An 18103-nucleotide genomic window follows, 5' to 3' on the forward strand; every position below is an offset into this window, starting at 1 on the left:
TCTCCAAGGAAGTGAAGTGGGATTTTGGGGGGGGGGGTGACAATGGGGGGACCCCCCCTCCCCCAGGATGGAAAGAGGGGGTCAGAATGGGTTGGGAAGTGGGGGAGCACATAAAGGGCCCCCCCAGAAACACATTGAGACCCCCCCAAAACACATCAGCCCCCCCCCAAACACATTGAACCCCCCCAAAATGCATCACCCCCCCCCCAAACCCAGGGATGGGGGTCCCCAATGGCTCTGGGAGGGGATGAGGACACGGGGACCCCCCCAAACCCCCTCTAAGATGGAAAGGGGGGGTCACAATGGGTCTGGAAGAGGGGGGGAACACATAAAGGGCCCCCCCAAACCCACTGAGACCCCCCAAATCCCATCGAGGCCCCCCAAAACCCATTGAAACCCCCCAAAACCCATTGAAACCCCCCAAGGGATGGGGATGAGGGGTCCCCGATGGCTCTGGGAGGGGATGAGGACAATGGGACCCCCCCAAACCCCCTCTAGGATGGAAAGGGGGGGTCACAATGGGTCTGGAAGAGGGGGGGAACACATAAAGGGCCCCCCCAAACCCATCAAGACCCCCCCAAAACCCATTGAAACCCCCCAAGGGATGGGGATGAGGGGTCCGCGATGGCTCTGGGAAGGGACGGAGACACTTGGACCCCCCCCAAAATCCACTCCAGGGGAGTCTTTTGTGTGTGTGTGTCCCCCGAATTTTTTCTGGTGGGGGGGGGTTTCTCAGGAGAGCTGGTGGGGGGCTTCGAGCATCTCCATGAGGAAAGTGTCGATGGGGGTATCCCCGATGAGTTTGAAGAAGAAAAGATGCTCCAAACACTTGAGACCGATGGAGCGCAGAGCCGGGAGACGGAGGAGAAGCTTTGCAAACCTTGAAAGGAAAATGAAGGGGGGGTTGGATAAAGCCCCCCCTCAATCCAAATAACCCCCCCAGATCCTTTAAACCCCCTCCTTTTCTTTTTTACCTTCCCTGTTGCTCCGGATATTTCTGTTTGCAATAAGATTCCAAAGACGCGTAAACCTTCTCGCGGAGGAGTTCCACCTCACCGGGATTGGAAAGACCTTTAGCATCTGCGTAAAAGGAGATCAAAAGATGTCTTTAAGGGTTCCCTCACCCCAAAAAAACGTCTTTTTCACCCTAAAAAAAAAGCTTTTTATCCCCCACCCTAAAATCCTCCCCATCGCGTACCGGGGTTGAAGAGGATGATGGCGCGGAGGCAACCGAGTTCCGTCTTGTCCATCCGCATGTCCCGCATCTTGGAGACCAGTTCGGTCAGAACCCTACGAGGACCACAGCGGGAGGGTTATGGGGGGGTCCTGGGGGCAATTTGGGGGGTCTTGGGGGTAATTAGGGGGGTCCTGGGGGTAATTAGGGGGGTCCTGGGGGGGTAATTAGGGGTTTGGGGGGGCCTTAGGGGGGAATTAGGGGCAAAAGGGAGAAATAGGGGGAGTAATTGGGGGTTTGAGGGGGTCCTGGGGGGATAATTAGGGGTTTGAGGGGGTCCTGGGAGGGAAAAAGGGGAGTTTGAGGGGGGAATCAGGGGTTTGAGGGGGTCCTGGGGGCAGTTGGGGGGGATTAGGGGGAGATTGGGGGGGGATTCAGGGGTTTGAGGGGGTCCTGGGGGCAATTGGAGGGGTCCTGGGGGGATAATTAGGGGTTTGGGGGGGTCCTGGGGGGGAAAAAGGGGGTATTGAGGGGGTAATTAGGGGTTTGAGGGGGTCCTGGGGGCAATTTGGGGGGTCTTGGGGGGGTAATTAGGGGTTTGGGGGGACCTTAGGGGGGGAATTAGGGGCAAAAGGGAGAAATAGGGGGAGTAATTGGGGGTTTGAGGGGGTCCTGGGGGGATAATTAGGGGTTTGAGGGGGTCCTGGGGGCAATTGGAGGGGTCCTGGGGGGATAATTAGGGGTTTGGAGGGTCCTGGGGGAGAAAAAGGGGGGATTGAGGGGGTAATTAGGGGTTTGAGGGGGTCCTGGGGGCAATTTGGGGGGTCTTGGGGGGGTAATTAGGGGTTTGAGGGGGTCCTGGGGGCAATTGGGGGCGATTAGGGGGGGGATTCAGGGGTTTGAGGGGGTCCTGGGGGGGGAAAAAGGGGAGATTGAGGGGGTAATTAGGGGTTTGAGGGGGTTCTGGGGGCAGTTGGGGGGGATTAGGGGGAGATTGGGGGGGGATTCAGGGGTTTGAGGGGGTCCTGGGGGCAATTTGGGGGGTCTTGGGGGGGTAATTAGGGGTTTGGGGGGGCCTTAGGGGGGAATTAGAGGGCAAAAGGGAGAAATAGGGGGAGTAATTGGGGGTTTGAGGGGGTCCTGGGGGGGAAAAAGGGGGGATTGAGGGGGTAATTAGGGGTTTGGAGGGTCCTGGGGGAGAAAAAGGGGGGATTGAGGGGGTAATTAGGGGTTTGAGGGGGTCCTGGGGGCAATTTGGGGGGTCTTGGGGGGGTAATTAGGGGTTTGAGGGGGTCCTGGGGGGGAAAAAGGGGGGATTGAGAGGGTAATTAGGGGTTTGAGGGGGTCCTGGGGGCAATTGGGGGCGATTAGGGGGGGGATTCAGGGGTTTGAGGGGGTCCTGGGGGGGAAAAAGGGGAGATTGAGGGGGTAATTAGGGGTTTGAGGAGGTTCTGGGGGCAGTTGGGGGGGATTAGGGGGAGATTGGGGGGGGATTCAGGGGTTTGAGGGGGTCCTGGGGGCAATTTGGGGGGTCTTGGGGGGGTAATTAGGGGTTTGGGGGGGCCTTAAGGGGGAATTAGGGAACAAAAGGGAGAAATAGGGGGAGTAATTGGGGGTTTGAGGGGGTCCTGGGGGGATAATTAGGGGTTTGAGGGGATCCTGGGGGGGAAAAAGGGGGGGATTGAGGGGTAATAAGGGGTTTGAGGGGGTCCTGGGGGCAATTGGGGGGGATTAGGGGGAGGATGGGGGGGGATTCAGGGGTTTGAGGGGGTCCTGGGGGTAATTGGAGGAGTCCTGGGGGGGAAAAAGGGGGAATTGAGGGGGTAATTAGGGGTTTGAGGGGGTCCTGGGGGCAATTGGAGGGGTCCTGGGGGGGTAATTAGGGGTTTGGGGGGACCTTAGGGGGGAATTAGGGAACAAAAGGGAGAAATAGGGGGAGTAATTGGGGGTTTGAGAGGGTCCTGGGGGGATAATTAGGGGTTTAAGGGGGTCCTGGGGGGGAAAAAGGGGGGATTGAGAGGGTAATTAGGGGTTTGAGGGGGTCCTGGGGGCAATTTGGGGGGGATTAGGGGGAGATTGGGGGGGATTCAGGGGTTTGAGGGGGTCCTGGGGGCAATTGGAGGGGTCCTGGGGGGTAATTAGGGGTTTGGGGGGGTCCTGGGGGGGAAAAAGGGGGGATCGAGGGGGTAATTAGGAGTTTGAGGGGATCCTGGGGGCAATTTGGGGGGTCTTGGGGGGGTAATTAGGGGTTTGGAGGGACCTTAGGGGGGAAATAGGGAACAAAAGGGAGAAATAGGGGGAGTAATTGGGGTTTGAGGGGGTCCTGGGGGGGGAAAAGGGGGGATTGAGGGGGGAATCAGGGGTTTGAGGGGGTCCTGGGGGCAATTGGAGGGGTCCTGGGGGGATAATTAGGGGTTTGGGGGGGTCCTGGGGGCAATTAGGGAGGAAAAAGGGGGATTTGAGGGGGTAATTAGGGGGTTGGGGGGGTGGAAGGAACCATTTGGGGTCTGAGAGGGTGGAAGAAACCATTTGGGGTCTGAGAGGGTGGAAGAGACCATTTGGGGTCTGAGGGGGTGGAAGGAACCATTTGGGGTCTGAGAGGGGTGGAAGGGACCATTTGGGGTCTGAGGGGGTGGAAGGATCCATTTGGGGTCTGAGGGGGTGGAAGGAACCATTTGGGGTCTGAGGGGGGTGGAAGGGATCATTTGGGGTCTGAGAGGGTGGAAGGAACCATTTGGGGTCTGAGAGGGCGGAAGGGACCATTTGGGGTCTGAGAGGGCGGAAGGGCCCATTTGGGGTCTGAAGGGGTGGAAGGGCCCATTTGGGGTCTGAGGGGGTGGAAGGAACCATTTGGGGCCTGGGGGGATTTGGGTGCTTTTGGGGGGGGATTTTTGGGTCTGGGGGGGGTCTGTGGTGCAGATTTGGGGGGTGGTTATGAGGAAAAGGGACGCTGTAAGGTGATTTTGGCCCCCACCGGTCGAAGATGGCCCCTACGCCGGCGCTGTGGGCGCTGTTGCGGTGGACGTGCAGCCCCGTGGCCAAAAGGATCCCATCCTTCACCGCGATGGAGCGATGCGAGAAGGAGGCGATCAGCAGCTCGTTCCACCCTGTGGGGGGGGGAAACATGGCGTCAGGAACCCCCCCCAGACCCCCAAATGGTCCCTTCCGCCCCTTTAGACCCCAAATGGTTCCTTCCGCCCCCTCAGACCCCAAATGGTCCCTTCCACTCCCTCAGACCCCAAATGGTCTCTTCCGCCCCCTCAGACCCCAAATGGTTCCTTCCGCCCCCTCAGACCCCAAATGGTCCCTTCCGCCCCCTCAGACCCCAAATGGTTCCTTCCACCCCCTCAGACCCCAAATGGTCCCTTCCACCCCCTCAGACCCCAAATGGGCCCTTCCGCCCCCTCAGACCCCAAATGGTTTCTTCCACCCCCCTCAGACCCCAAATAGTCCCTTCCGCCCCCCTCAGACACCAAATGGTTCCTTCCGCCCCTCTCAGACCCCAAATGGTTCCTTCCGCCCCCTCTGACCCCAAATGGTCCCTTCCGCCCCCTCAGACTCCAAATGGGCCCTTCCGCCCCCCTCAGACTCCAAATGGGCCCTTCCAGGACCCCCAAAACTCCTCCAGAAGATCCCAAATCTCCTCCAGGAGCCCCAAAACCCTCTCCATGGTCCCTCTGAGGTCCTCCAGGAACCCCCAAACCTTCTCCGTAATTCATCCACCACCTCCAGGAGACCCCAAACCTCCTCCAAGAGACCCCAAACCTCCTCCATGGTCCATCCACCACCTCCAGGAGACCCCAAACCTCCTCCAGGAGATCCCAAACCTCCTCCAGGAGACCCCAAACCCCATCCATGGTGCATCCATCATCTCCAGGATCCCCAAAACCCGTTCCATGATCCATCCACCACCTTCAGGAGCCCCAAAACCTCCTCCAGGAGACCCCAAACCTCCTCCACGATCCATCCACCACCTCCAGGAGCCCCAAAACCATCTCCAGGAGCCCCCAAACCACCTCCATGGTCCATCCACCACCTTCAGGAACCCCAAAATCCCCTCCATGATTCATTCACCACCTCCAGGAGCCCCAAAACCTCCTCCAGGAGCCCCAAAACCTCCTCCATGGTCCATCCACCACCTCCAGGAGCCCCAAAACCTCCTCCAAGAGCCCCCAAACCTCCTCCATGATCCATCCACCACCTCCAGGAGCCCCAAAACCATCTCCAGGAGCCCCCAAACCTCCTCCATGATCCATCCACCACCTTCAGGAACCCCAAAATCCCCTCCATGATTCCTTCACCACCTCCAGGAGACCCCAAACCTCCTCCATGATCCACCTACCACCTCCAGGAGCCCCCAAACCTCCTCCAGGAGCCCCCAAACCTCCTCCAGGAGCCCCCAAACCTCCTCCATGATCCATCCACCACCTCCAGGAGCCCCAAAACCTCCTCCAGGAGACCCCAAACCTCCTCCATGATCCATCCACCACCTCCAGGAGCCCCAAAACCTCCTCCAAGAGCCCCAAAACCTCCTCCATGATCCATCCACCACCTCCAGGAGCCCCAAAACCATCTCCAGGAGCCCCCAAACCTCCTCCAGGAGCCCCCAAACCCCCTTCCGCGGTCCCTCCGAGGTCCTCCAAGATCTCACCGGCCCTCAGGAGAATCACTTGGTCATCCAACGGTAACTCGGAGAAGTGGGGGATCCTCTTGGCCCACTCGACCAGAGTGAAGAGCTGCTTGTCGGCGGCCTGGCAGATGTTGGTCACCGGGTCATTGGGCTGATGAGTAGGGGGGTTGGGACACGTCAAAGTGGCTGAGGAACCTTCCGGAAGGTTGGATTGATTGATCTTCATCTTCTTCCAACCTTTAAACTCACCGAAGTGCCGCCACCGCCACCACCACCACCGGAACCGTCAACGTTTTGGTCCGATTTCTGTTCGACGGCCAATTCGGCTTCTAAGATCTTCTCCACCGGCATTTCCTCGTTGGCGTTGACTCCCACATCGCCATCGCTTTCTTTCTCTTTCCCGCGTTGACGTTCTTCTTGAACGGCTGAAGGACAAAAAAAGGACCATAAGAGAAGATGCGACACCAAAAAAGGTCAAAAAAAGGACCATAAGAGAAGATGCGACACCAAAAAAGGTCAAAAAAAGGACCATAAGAGACGATCCGACACCAAAAAAGGTCAAAAAAAGGACCATAAGAGAAGATCCGACACCAAAAAAGGTCCAAAAAAGGACCATAAGAGAAGATCCGACACCAAAAAGGTCCAAAAAAAGACCATAAGAGAAGATCCGACACCAAAAAGGACAAAAAAAGGACCATAAGAGAAGATGCGACACCAAAAAAGGTCAAAAAAAGGACCAGAAGAGAAGATCCAACACCAAAAAAGGACAAAAAATGACCATAAGAGAAGGTCCAACACCAAAAAAGGTCCAAAAAAGGACCATAAGAGAAGATCCGACACCAAAAAAAGGACCATAAGAGGAGATCCGACACCAAAAAGGTCAAAAAAAGGACCATAAGAGAAGATCCGACACCAAAAAAAGGACCATAAGAGGAGATCCAACACCAAAAAAGGTCAAAAAAAGGACCATAAGAGAAGATCCGACACCAAAAAGGTCCAAAAAAGGACCATAAGAGAAGATCCGACACCAAAAAGGACAAAAAAAGGACCATAAGAGAAGATCCGACACCAAAAAAGGTCCAAAAAAGGACCATAAGAGAAGATCCGACACCAAAAAGTTCAAAAAAAGGACCATAAGAGAAGATCCGACACCAAAAAGGTCCAAAAAAAGGACCATAAGAGGAGATCCGACACCAAAAAAGGTCCAAAAAAGGACCATAAGAGAAGATCCGACACCAAAAAAGGTCAAAAAAAGGACCATAAGAGAAGATCCGACACCAAAAAGGTCCAAAAAAGGACTATAAGAGAAGATCCAACACCAAAAAGGTCAAAAAAAGGACCATAAGAGAAGATCCGACACCAAAAAGGTCCAAAAAAGGACCATAAGAGAAGATCCGACACCAAAAAGGTCCAAAAAAGGACCATAAGAGGAGATCCGACACCAAAAAGGTCCAAAAAAGGACCATAAGAGAAGATCCGACACCAAAAAAGGTCAAAAAAAGGACCATAAGAGAAGATCCGACACCAAAAAGGTCAAAAAAAGGACCATAAGAGAAGATCCGACACCAAAAAAGGTCCAAAAAAGGACCATAAGAGAAGATCCGACACCAAAAAGGTCCAAAAAAGGACTATAAGAGAAGATCCGACACCAAAAAAGGTCCAAAAAAGGACCATAAGAGGAGATCCGACAGCAAAAAAGGTCAAAAAAAGGACCATAAGAGAAGATCCGACAGCAAAAAAGGTCCAAAAAAGGACCATAAGAGAAGATCCGACACCAAAAAAGGTCAAAAAAAGGACCATAAGAGAAGATCCGACACCAAAAAAGGTCAAAAAAAGGACCATAAGAGAAGATCCGACACCAAAAAAGGTCCAAAAAATGACCATAAGAGAAGATCCGACACCAAAAAAAGGACCATAAGAGGAGATCCAACACCAAAAAAGGTCAAAAAAAGGACCATAAGAGAAGATCCGACACCAAAAAGGTCCAAAAAAGGACCATAAGAGAAGATCCGACACCAAAATGGTCAAAAAAAGGACCATAAGAGAAGATCCGACACCAAAAAAGGTCCAAAAAAGGACCATAAGAGAAGATCCGACACCAAAATGGTCAAAAAAAGGACCATAAGAGAAGATCCGACACCAAAAAAGGTCCAAAAAAGGACCATAAGAGAAGATCCGACACCAAAATGGTCAAAAAAAGGACCATAAGAGAAGATCCGACACCAAAAAAGGTCCAAAAAAGGACCATAAGAGAAGATCCGACAGCAAAAAAGGACAAAAAAGGACCATAAGAGAAGATCCGACACCAAAAAAGGTCAAAAAAAGGACCATAAGAGAAGATCCGACACCAAAAAGGACAAAAAAGGACCATAAGAGAAGATCCGACACCAAAAAAGGTCAAAAAAAGGACCATAAGAGAAGATCCGACACCAAAAAAGGTCCAAAAAAGGACCATAAGAGAAGATCCGACAGCAAAAAGGTCCAAAAAAGGACCATAAGAGAAGATCCGACACCAAAAAAGGTCAAAAAAAGGACCATAAGAGAAGATCCGACACCAAAAAAGGTCCAAAAAAGGACCATAAGAGAAGATCCGACAGCAAAAAGGTCCAAAAAAGGACCATAAGAGAAGATCCGACACCAAAAAGGAGAAAAAAAGGACCATAAGAGAAGATCCGACAGCAAAAAAGGTCCAAAAAAGGACCATAAGAGAAGATCCGACACCAAAAAAGGAGAAAAAAGGACCATAAGAGAAGATCCGACACCAAAAAGGTCAAAAAAAAGGACCATAAGAGAAGATCCGACACCAAAAAGGTCAAAAAAAGGACCATAAGAGAAAATCCGACACCAAAAAGGTCAAAAAAAGGACCATAAGAGAAGATCCGACACCAAAAAGGTCCAAAAAAGACCATAAGAGAAGATCCGACACCAAAAAAGGTCAAAAAAAGGACCATAAGAGAAGATCCGACACCAAAAAGGTCCAAAAAAGGACCATAAGAGAAGATCCGACACCAAAAAGGTCCAAAAAAGGACCATAAGAGAAGATCCGACACCAAAAAGGTCAAAAAAAGGACCATAAGAGAAGATCCGACACCAAAAAAGGTCCAAAAAAGGACCATAAGAGAAGATCCGACACCAAAAAAGGTCCAAAAAAGGACCATAAGAGAAGATCCGACACCAAAAAGGTCAAAAAAAGGACCATAAGAGAAGATCCGACACCAAAAAAGGTCCAAAAAAGGACCATAAGAGAAGATCCGACACCAAAAAAGGTCAAAAAAAGGACAATAAGAGAAGATCCGACACCAAAAAAGGTCCAAAAAAGGACCATAAAAGAAGACCCAACCCCCAAAAGAGGTCCTCCCAAAGCCCTCCTGGTGGATCTAAGGTACCTTCTCGCTTCATGCCGGTGGCCAAACACTTCTGGTAGCGACAGTATTGACATCGGTTGCGTTGGCGTTTGTCCACGACGCAATCTTTGTTGTCCCGACAGGTGTAGGTGAGGTCCTTCCGGATGGTTCTCTTGAAGAACCCTTTGCAACCTTCGCAGCTGTACACCCCATAATGCTTCCCTGGAGAGAAAGGAGGAGAAGAAATGGTTCCATCCCCACGTCCCACCACGAGGAGCATCTCAGGGGCTTCAAAGCCCATCTTGAGGAACATTGAGGAGGTCCCATCACTACGTTCCACCACGAGGAGCATCTCAGTGGCTTCAAAGCCCATCTTGAGGAACATTGAGGAGGTCCCATCCCCATGTCCCACCACGAGGAGCATCTCAGTGGCTTCAAACCCCACCAAGAAGAAGGTTGAGGTGGTCCCATCCCTACGTTCCACCATGAGGAGCATCTCAGTGGCTTCAAAGCCCACCGAGAAGAAGATTGAGGTGGTCCCATCCCCACGTCCCACCATGAGGAGCATCTCAGTGGCCTCAAATCCCATCTTGAGGAACATTGAGGTGGTCCCATCCTCACGTCCCACCATGAGGAGCATCTCAGTGGCTTCAAACCCCACCGAGAAGAAGGTTGAGGTGGTCCCATCCCCACGTCCCACCATGAGGAGCATCTCAGTGGCTTCAAACCCCATCTTGAGGAACATTGAGGAGGTCCCATCCCCACGTCCCACCACGAGGAGCATCTCAGTGGCCTCAAATCCCATCTTGAGGAACATTGAGGAGGTCCCATCACTATGTTCCACCACGAGGAGCATCTCAGTGGCTTCAAACCACATCTTGAGGAACATTGAGGTGGTCCCATCACTATGTTCCACCATGAGGAGCATCTCAGTGGCTTCAAAGCCCATCTTGAGGAACATTGAGATGATCCCATCCCTACGTCCCACCACGAGGAGCATCTCAGTGGCTTCAAACCCCATCTTGAGGAACATTAAGGTGGTCCCATCCCCACGTCCCACCAGGAGGAGCATCTCAGTGGCTTCAAACCCCACCAAGAAGAAGGTTGAGGTGGTCCCATCCCCACGTCCCACCATGAGGAGCATCTCAGTGGCTTCAAACCACATCTTGAGGAACATTGAGGAGGTCCCATCCCCACGTCCCACCACGAGGAGCATCTCAGTGGCTTCAAACCACATCTTGAGGAACATTGAGATCCCATAGAAGCTACAAATGTTCCTCAAGACACCTCAGAGAGGTCCAAAATGTCCTCGTGCCCCACAGAGACCCCATAGAAGGTCCAAATGACCCCATAGAAGCCCCATAGAAGCTCCAGATGTTCCTCAAGACACCTCAGAGAAGACCACGATGTCCTCGTGCCCCACAGAGACCCCATAGATGGTCCATAGAAGGTCCAGATGACCCCATAGAAGCTCCCGATGTTCCTCAAGAGACCTCAGAGAGGTCCAAGATGTCCTCGTGCCCCACAGAGACCCCATAGAAGGTCCAAATGACCCCACAGGAGCCCCATAGAAGGTCCAAATGACCCCATAGAGACCCCACAGAAGCTCCAGATGTTCCTCAAGAGACCTCAGAGAAGACCAAAATGTCCTCGTGCCCCGTAGAGACCCCATAGATGGTCCAAATGACCCCATAGAGACCCCATAGAAGCTCCAGATGTTCCTCAAGAGACCTCAGAAGAGACCAAGATGTCCTCCTGCCCCACAGAGACCCCATAGATGGTCCAGAAAAGGTCCAGATGACCCCATAGAAGCTCCCAATGTTCCTCAAGAGACCTCAGAGAGGTCCAAGATGTCTTCATGCCCCATAGAGACCCCATAGGAGGTCCAAATGACCCCATAGAGACCCCACAGAAGCTCCCGATGTCCCTCAAGAGACCTCAGAGAGGTCCAAGATGTCCTCGTGCCCCACAGAGACCCCATAGATGGTCCATAGAAGGTTCAGATGACCCCATAGAAGCTCCCGATGTTCCTCAAAAGACCTCAGAGAGGTCCAAGATGTCCTCGTGCCCCACAGAGACCCCACAGATGGTCCATAGAAGGTCCAGATGACCCCATAGAAGCTCCAGATGTCCCTCAAGACACCTCAGAGAGGTCCAAGATGTCCTCGTGCCCCACAGAAACCCCATAGAAGGTCCAAATGACCCCATAGAAGCCCCATAGAAGCTCCCGATGTTCCTCAAGAGACCTCAGAAGAGACCACGATGTCTTCATGCCCCATAGAGACCCCATAGATGGTCCATAGAAGGTCCAGATGACCCCATAGAAGCTCCCGATGTTCCTCAAGAGACCTCAGAGAGGTCCAAGATATCCTCGTGCCCCACAGAGACCCCATAGGTGGTCCAAATGACCCCATAGAAGCTCCATAGAAGGTCCAAATGACCCCATAGAGACCCCACAGAAGCTCCCGATGTTCCTCAAAAGACCTCAGAGAAGACCAAAATGTCCTCGTGCCCCGTAGAGACCCCATAGATGGTCCAAATGACCCCATAGAGACCCCACAGAAGCTCCAGATGTTCCTCAAGAGACCTCAGAGAAGACCACGATGTCCTCGCGCCCCATAGAGACCCCATAGATGGTCCAAATGACCCCATAGAGACCCCATAGAAGCTCCAGATGTTCCTCAAGAGACCTCAGAAGAGACCAAGATGTCCTCCTGCCCCACAGAGACCCCATAGATGGTCCAGAAAAGGTCCAGATGACCCCATAGAAGCTCCCAATGTTCCTCAAGAGACCTCAGAGAGGTCCAAGATGTCTTCATGCCCCATAGAGACCCCATAGGAGGTCCAAATGACCCCATAGAGACCCCACAGAAGCTCCCAATGTTCCTCAAGAGACCTCAGAAAAGACCACGATGTCCTCCTGCCCCATAGAGACCCCATAGATGGTCCATAGAAGTTCCAGATGACCCCATAGAAGCTCCCGATGTCCCTCAAGAGACCTCAGAGAGGTCCAAGATGTCCTCCTGCCCCATAGAGACTCCATAGAAGCTCCAAATGACCCCACAGGAGCCCCATAGAAACTCCAGATGTCCCTCAAGAGAACTCAGAGAGGTCCAAGATGTCCTCCTGCCCCACAGAGACCCCATAGATGGTCCATAGAAGGTCCAGATGACCCCATAGAAGCTCCCAATGTTCCTCAAAACACCTCAGAGAGGTCCAAGATGTCCTCGTGCCCCATAGGTGGTCCAAACAACCCCATAGAAGCCCCATAGATGGTCCAGATGACCCCATAGAGACCCCACAGAAGCTCCAGATGTTCCTCAAAAGACCTCAGAGAGGTCCAAGATGTCTTCATGCCCCACAGAGACCCCATAGATGGTCCATAGAAGATCCAGATGACCCCACAGAAGCTCCCAATGTTCCTCAAAAGACCTCAGAGAGGTCCAAGATGTCCTCGTGCCCCACAGAGACCCCATAGATGGTCCAAATGACCCCATAGAGACCCCACAGAAGCTCCAGATGTCCCTCAAGACACCTCAGAAGAGACCAAGATGTCCTCCTGCCCCACAGAGACCCCACAGATGGTCCATAGAAGGTCCAGATGACCCCATAGAAGCTCCAGATGTTCCTCAAGAGATCTCAGAGAGGTCCAAGATGTCTTCATGCCCCATAGAGACCCCATAGGAGGTCCAAATGACCCCATAGAGACCCCACAGAAGCTCCAGATGTTCCTCAAGAGACCTCAGAAAAGACCACGATGTCCTCGTGCCCCATAGAGACCCCATAGATGGTCCATAGAAGTTCCAGATGACCCCACAGAAGCTCCCGATGTCCCTCAAGAGACCTCAGAGAGGTCCAAGATGTCCTCGTGCCCCATAGAGACCCCATAGATGGCCCAAATGACCCCATAGAGACCCCATAGAAGCTCCCGATGTTCCTCAAGAGACCTCAGAGAAGACCACGATGTCCTCCTGCCCCATAGAGACCCCACAGATGGTCCATAGAAGGTCCAGATGACCCCACAGAAGCTCCCGATGTTCCTCAAGAGACCTCAGAGAGGTCCAAGATGTCCTCCTGCCCCACAGAGACCCCATAGATGGTCCATAGAAGGTCCAGGTGACCCCACAGAAGCTCCCAATGTTCCTCAAGAGACCTCAGAGAGGTCCCAGACGTCCTCGCGCCCCACGGAGCCCCCCCCGAGCCCCCCCTTGTCCCGTCCCACCCCACCCCATACCTGAGGAGCGATCGCCGCAGATGGCGCAGAGGCGTTTCCCGGCGCCGGAGGGACCGTGGGGGTGAGAGGAGACGGAGCGAAGGCCCAACGGGGGCTTCACGTCCTCCGAAGAGCTGACGGGGTGGAGACCCGAGAGGTTGACGGTGGAGTTGATCTGCAGGGGGGGACAGAAGCTCTGGTGGGACTCCATCCCACGTCCCCACCTCAGAGCCTCCATTCAAGAGCTTTGAGTGGATCTCATGGGCTTCAGAAGCTCTGGTGGGATCCATAACTCACGTCCCCACCTCAGAGCTTCCACTCAAGAGCTCTGAAAGGACCTCATGGGCTTCAGAAGCTCTGGTGGGACTCCATCCCACGTCCCCACCTCAGAGCCTCTGTTCAAGAGCTTTGAGAGGACCTCATGGGCTTCAGAAGCTCTGGTGGGACTCCATCCCACGTCCCCACCTCAGAGCCTCCATTCAAGAGCTCTGAGTGGATCTCATGGGCTTCAGAAGCTCTGGTGGGACTCCATCCCACGTCCCCACCTCAGAGCCTCCATTCAAGAGCTCTGAGTGGATCTCATGGGCTTCAGAAGCTCTGGTGGGACTCCATCCCACGTCCCCACCTCAGAGCCTCCGCTCAAGAGCTTTGAGTGGATCTCATGGACTGCAGAAGCTCTGGTGGGACTCCATCCCACGTTCCACCTCAGAGCCTCCACTCAAGAGCTTTGAATGGACCTCATGGGCTTCAGAAGCTCTGGTGGGATCCGTAACTCACGTCCCCACCTCAGAGCTTCCACTCAAGAGCTTTGAGTGGATCTCATGGGCTTCAGAAGCTCTGGTGGGACTCCATCCCACGTCCCCACCTCAGAGCCTCCGCTCAAGAGCTTTGAGTGGATCTCATGGGCTTCAGAAGCTCTGGTGGGACTCCATCCCACGTTCCACCTCAGAGCCTCCATTCAAGAGCTTTGAGTGGACCTCATGGGCTTCAGAAGCTCTGGTGGGACTCCATCCCACGTCCCCACCTCAGAGCCTCCACTCAAGAGCTCTGAGAGGACCTCATGGGCTTCAGAAGCTCTGGTGGGATCCGTAACTCACGTCCCCACCTCAGAGCCTCCACTCAAGAGCTTTGAGTGGATCTCATGGGCTTCAGAAGCTCTGGTGGGATCCGTAACTCACGTCCCCACCTCAGAGCCTCCATTCAAGCGCTCTGAGAGGACCTCATGGACTCCAGAAGCTCTGGTGGGATCCGTAACTCACGTCCCCACCTCAGAGCCTCCATTCAAGAGCTTTGAGTGGATCTCATGGGCTTCAGAAGCTCTGGTGGGATCCTTAACTCACGTCCTCACCTCAGAGCCTCCACTCAAGAACTCTGAGTGGACCTCAAGGACTCCAGAAGCTCTGGTGGGACTCCATCCCACGTCCCCACCTCAGAGCCTCCACTCAAGAGCTCTGAGTGGACCTCATGGGCTTCAGAAGCTCTGGTGGGATCCATAACTCACGTCCCACCTCAGAGCCTCCACTCAAGAGCTTTCAGAAGACCTCATGGAGTCCAGAAGCTCTGGTGGGACTCCATCCCACGTCCCCACCTCAGAGCCTCCATTCAAGAGCTTTGAGTGGATCTCATGGGCTTCAGAAGCTCTGGTGGGATCCATAACTCACGTCCCCACCTCAGAGCTTCCACTCAAGAGCTCTGAAAGGACCTCATGAGCTTCAGAAGCTCTGGTGGGACTCCATCCCACGTCCCCACCTCAGAGCCTCCGCTCAAGAGCTCTGAGAGGACCTCATGGACTCCAGAAGCTCTGGTGGGACTCCATCCCACGTCCCCACCTCACCTGAGGACTACTGACGGGTCCGTAGGCCAAAGCCGGTGCCGGAGGAAGTCCTGGAGATCCTAACGAGGAGCTGATGACCGGGAACGGAGATCCCAACGGTGGTAACGAGGTCATGGCCGAACGCGGCACCGTCGGCTCCGGAGAGGCGCTCAGGGAGGAGCTGTCGGGGCTCCGGCAATCTGGAGGGACCTCAGAGACGTCACCAACCCCACCGCATACCCATAGGGTCCATCTTGAGGGCCTTCAGACCCATAATGACCTCCAGAAGCTCCTCAGGTCCCACCAAACCCATCACAGAGTCCATCAGACCTTCAGGTTCTCCCCATGGTCCCATCAGACCCATAATGACCTCCAGGAGCTTCTCAGGTCCCACCAAACCCATCTCCAACTCCACTAAACCCAGAAATTCACTTTGAGGTCCTTCAGACCCATAATGACCTCCAGGACCTTCTCAACTCCCACCAAACCCATCACAGAGTCCATCAGACCTTCAGGTTCTCCTCAGGTCCCATCAAACCCATCTCCAACTCCACCAAACCCAGAAGTTCACTTTGAGGTCCTTCAAATCCATAATGACCTCCAGGAGCTCCTCAGGTCCCACCAAACCCATCACAGAGTCCATCAGACCTTCAGGTTCTCCTCATGGTCCCATCAGACCCATAATGACCTCCAGGAGCTTCTCAGGTCCCACCAAACCCACCACAAAGTCCATCAGACCTTCAGGTTCTCCTCACGGTCCCATCAGACCCATAATGACCTCCAGGAGCTCCTCAGCTCCCACCAAACCCATCTCCAACTCCACTAAACCCAGAAGTTCACTTTGAGGTCCTTCAGACCCATAATGACCTCCAGGAGCTCCTCAGCTCCCACCAAACCCATCACAAAGTCCATCAGACCTTCAGGTTCTCCTCATGGTCCCATCAGACCCAAGCTCCTCAGGTTCCTCCAAACCCATCTCCAACTCCACCAAACCCAGAAGTTCACTTTGAGGTCCTTCAGACCCATAATGATCTCCAGGACCTTCTCAACTCCCACCAAACCCACCACAAAGTCCATCAGACTTTCAGGTTCTCCTCACGGTCCCATCAGACCCATAATGACCTCCAGGAGCTCCTCAGCTCCCACCAAACCCATCTCCAACTCCACTAAACCCAGAAGTTCACTTTGAGGTCCTTCAGACCCATAACGACCTCCAGGAGCTCCTCAGCTCCCACCAAACCCATCACAAAGTCCATCAGACCTTCAGGTTCTCCTCATGGTCCCATCAGACCCATAATGACCTCCAAGAGCTCCTCAGGTTCCTCCAAACCCATCTCCAACTCCACCAAACCCAGAAGTTCACTTTGAGGTCCTTCAGACCCATAATGACCTCCAGGACCTTCTCAACTCCCATCAAACCCACCACAAAGTCCATCAGACCTTCAGGTTCTCCTCACGGTCCCATCAAACCCATAATGACCTCCAAGAGCTCCTCAGGTCCCATCAAACCCATCTCCAACTCCACCAAACCCAGAAGTTCACTTTGAGGTCCTTCAGACCCATAATGACCTCCAGGAGCTCCTCAGGTCCCACCAAACCCATCACAAATGAGACCCCCAAATCTCACCCCACAATGAGACCCCCCCCCAATCTCATACCCCCCAACGTGAGCCCCAAATCTCACCTCCCCCAAAGTGACCCCTCAAATCCCACCCCCAAAATGAGATCTTCCAATGAGACCCCCCCCAAATCTCACCCCCATAATGTGACCCCCAAATCTCACCTCCCCCAATCTCACCCCCCCTCAAAGTGACCCCCAAATCTCACTCCCCGCAATGACACCCCCAAATCTCACCCCCCAATGAGACCCCCCAAAATCTCACCCCCCATAATGTGAACCCCAAATCTCACCCCCCAATATCACCTCCCCCAAAGTGACCCCCAAATCTCACCCTCCCCGAATGTGACCCCCCAAAGTGACCCCCAAATCTCACACCCCATAATGTGACCCCCAAATCTCACTCCCCCCAAAGTGGCCCCCCCAAATCTCACCCCCATGAGACCCTCCCCAATGTGACCCCCAAATCTCACTCCCCTCAATGAGACCCCCCCAAATCTCACCCCCCAAAGCGACCCCCCCGAATGGGACCCCCAAATCTCACTCCCCGCAAAGTGACCCCCCCAAATCTCACCTGAGACCCTCCCCAATGTGACCCCCAAATCTCACTCCCCCCAAAGTGACCCCCCCCCGAATCTCACCCCCATAATGAGACCCCCCCAAAGTGACCCCCAAATCTCACCCCCCATTGTGACCCCCCCGAATGTGACCCCCCCATGAGACCCCCCCAAATCTCACCCCCCCCAATCTCACCCCCCCCCCCCAATCTCCGCCCCCCCCCCCGTACCGCGGTCGCTGTCTCCCATCCCGCGGTTCCGGGGGGGCTCCGGTTCTCCGCCGCCCCCCCCTCCCCTCCCCTCCCCCCCCCCGGTCCCGGGGCTCCTCTCCGGCCGCCGCCGCCGCCGCCCGCGCTCCCACAATGCCCCGCGCCGCGCCCACAATGCCCCGCGGCGGCGGCGCCGACCTCCGACCGCTGTCCGCTTCCAACATGGCGGCGGCGCCTTCAGCCGCTTCCGCCCGCGCTTCTCGGCTTGCCCTTAACGTGACCGATTCCAAAATGGCGGCGGCGCCTTCAGACACTTCCGCCCGCCCTCAACGTGCCCCAATCGAAGATGGCGGCGGCGCCTTCAGCCACTTCCGGCCGCCGGTCTTCGCTTGCCCTCAACGTGCCCCAATCAAAGATGGCGGCGGCGCATTCAGCCATTTCCGGCCGCCGGTCTTCTCTTGCCCTCAACGTGCCCCAATCCAAGATGGCGGCGGCGCCTTCAGCCATTTCCGCCCGCGCTCCGGCCCTTTGCCTTATGGTGCCCG

General features: G+C 54.5%; 1 protein-coding gene across 2 annotated transcripts; it reads right to left on the reverse strand.

Moving 5' to 3' along the window:
* Positions 1-380: 380 nt before the first annotated feature.
* On the reverse strand, positions 381-17676 carry RXRB (retinoid X receptor beta). 2 transcript variants are annotated; one of them, XM_054052019.1, is made up of 10 exons: positions 17580-17676; positions 15196-15374; positions 13383-13536; positions 9191-9370; positions 6054-6229; positions 5826-5925; positions 4149-4281; positions 1199-1290; positions 975-1080; positions 381-880 (listed from the first exon to the last, which is right to left on the reverse strand). In XM_054052019.1, exons 1-10 carry the CDS (start codon positions 17596-17598, stop codon positions 733-735), a joined length of 1287 nt encoding a protein of 428 aa, XP_053907994.1. In that variant the 5' UTR covers positions 17599-17676; the 3' UTR covers positions 381-732. The 2 variants fall into 2 exon arrangements, with proteins under 2 accessions (XP_053907994.1, XP_053907993.1); XM_054052018.1 differs by having other exon boundaries at positions 384-880; positions 5826-5955.
* Positions 17677-18103: the final 427 nt, after the last annotated feature.

This window comes from Cuculus canorus, chromosome 31, assembly GCF_017976375.1.
Source record: "Cuculus canorus isolate bCucCan1 chromosome 31, bCucCan1.pri, whole genome shotgun sequence".
Classification (NCBI taxonomy): domain Eukaryota; kingdom Metazoa; phylum Chordata; class Aves; order Cuculiformes; family Cuculidae; genus Cuculus; species Cuculus canorus.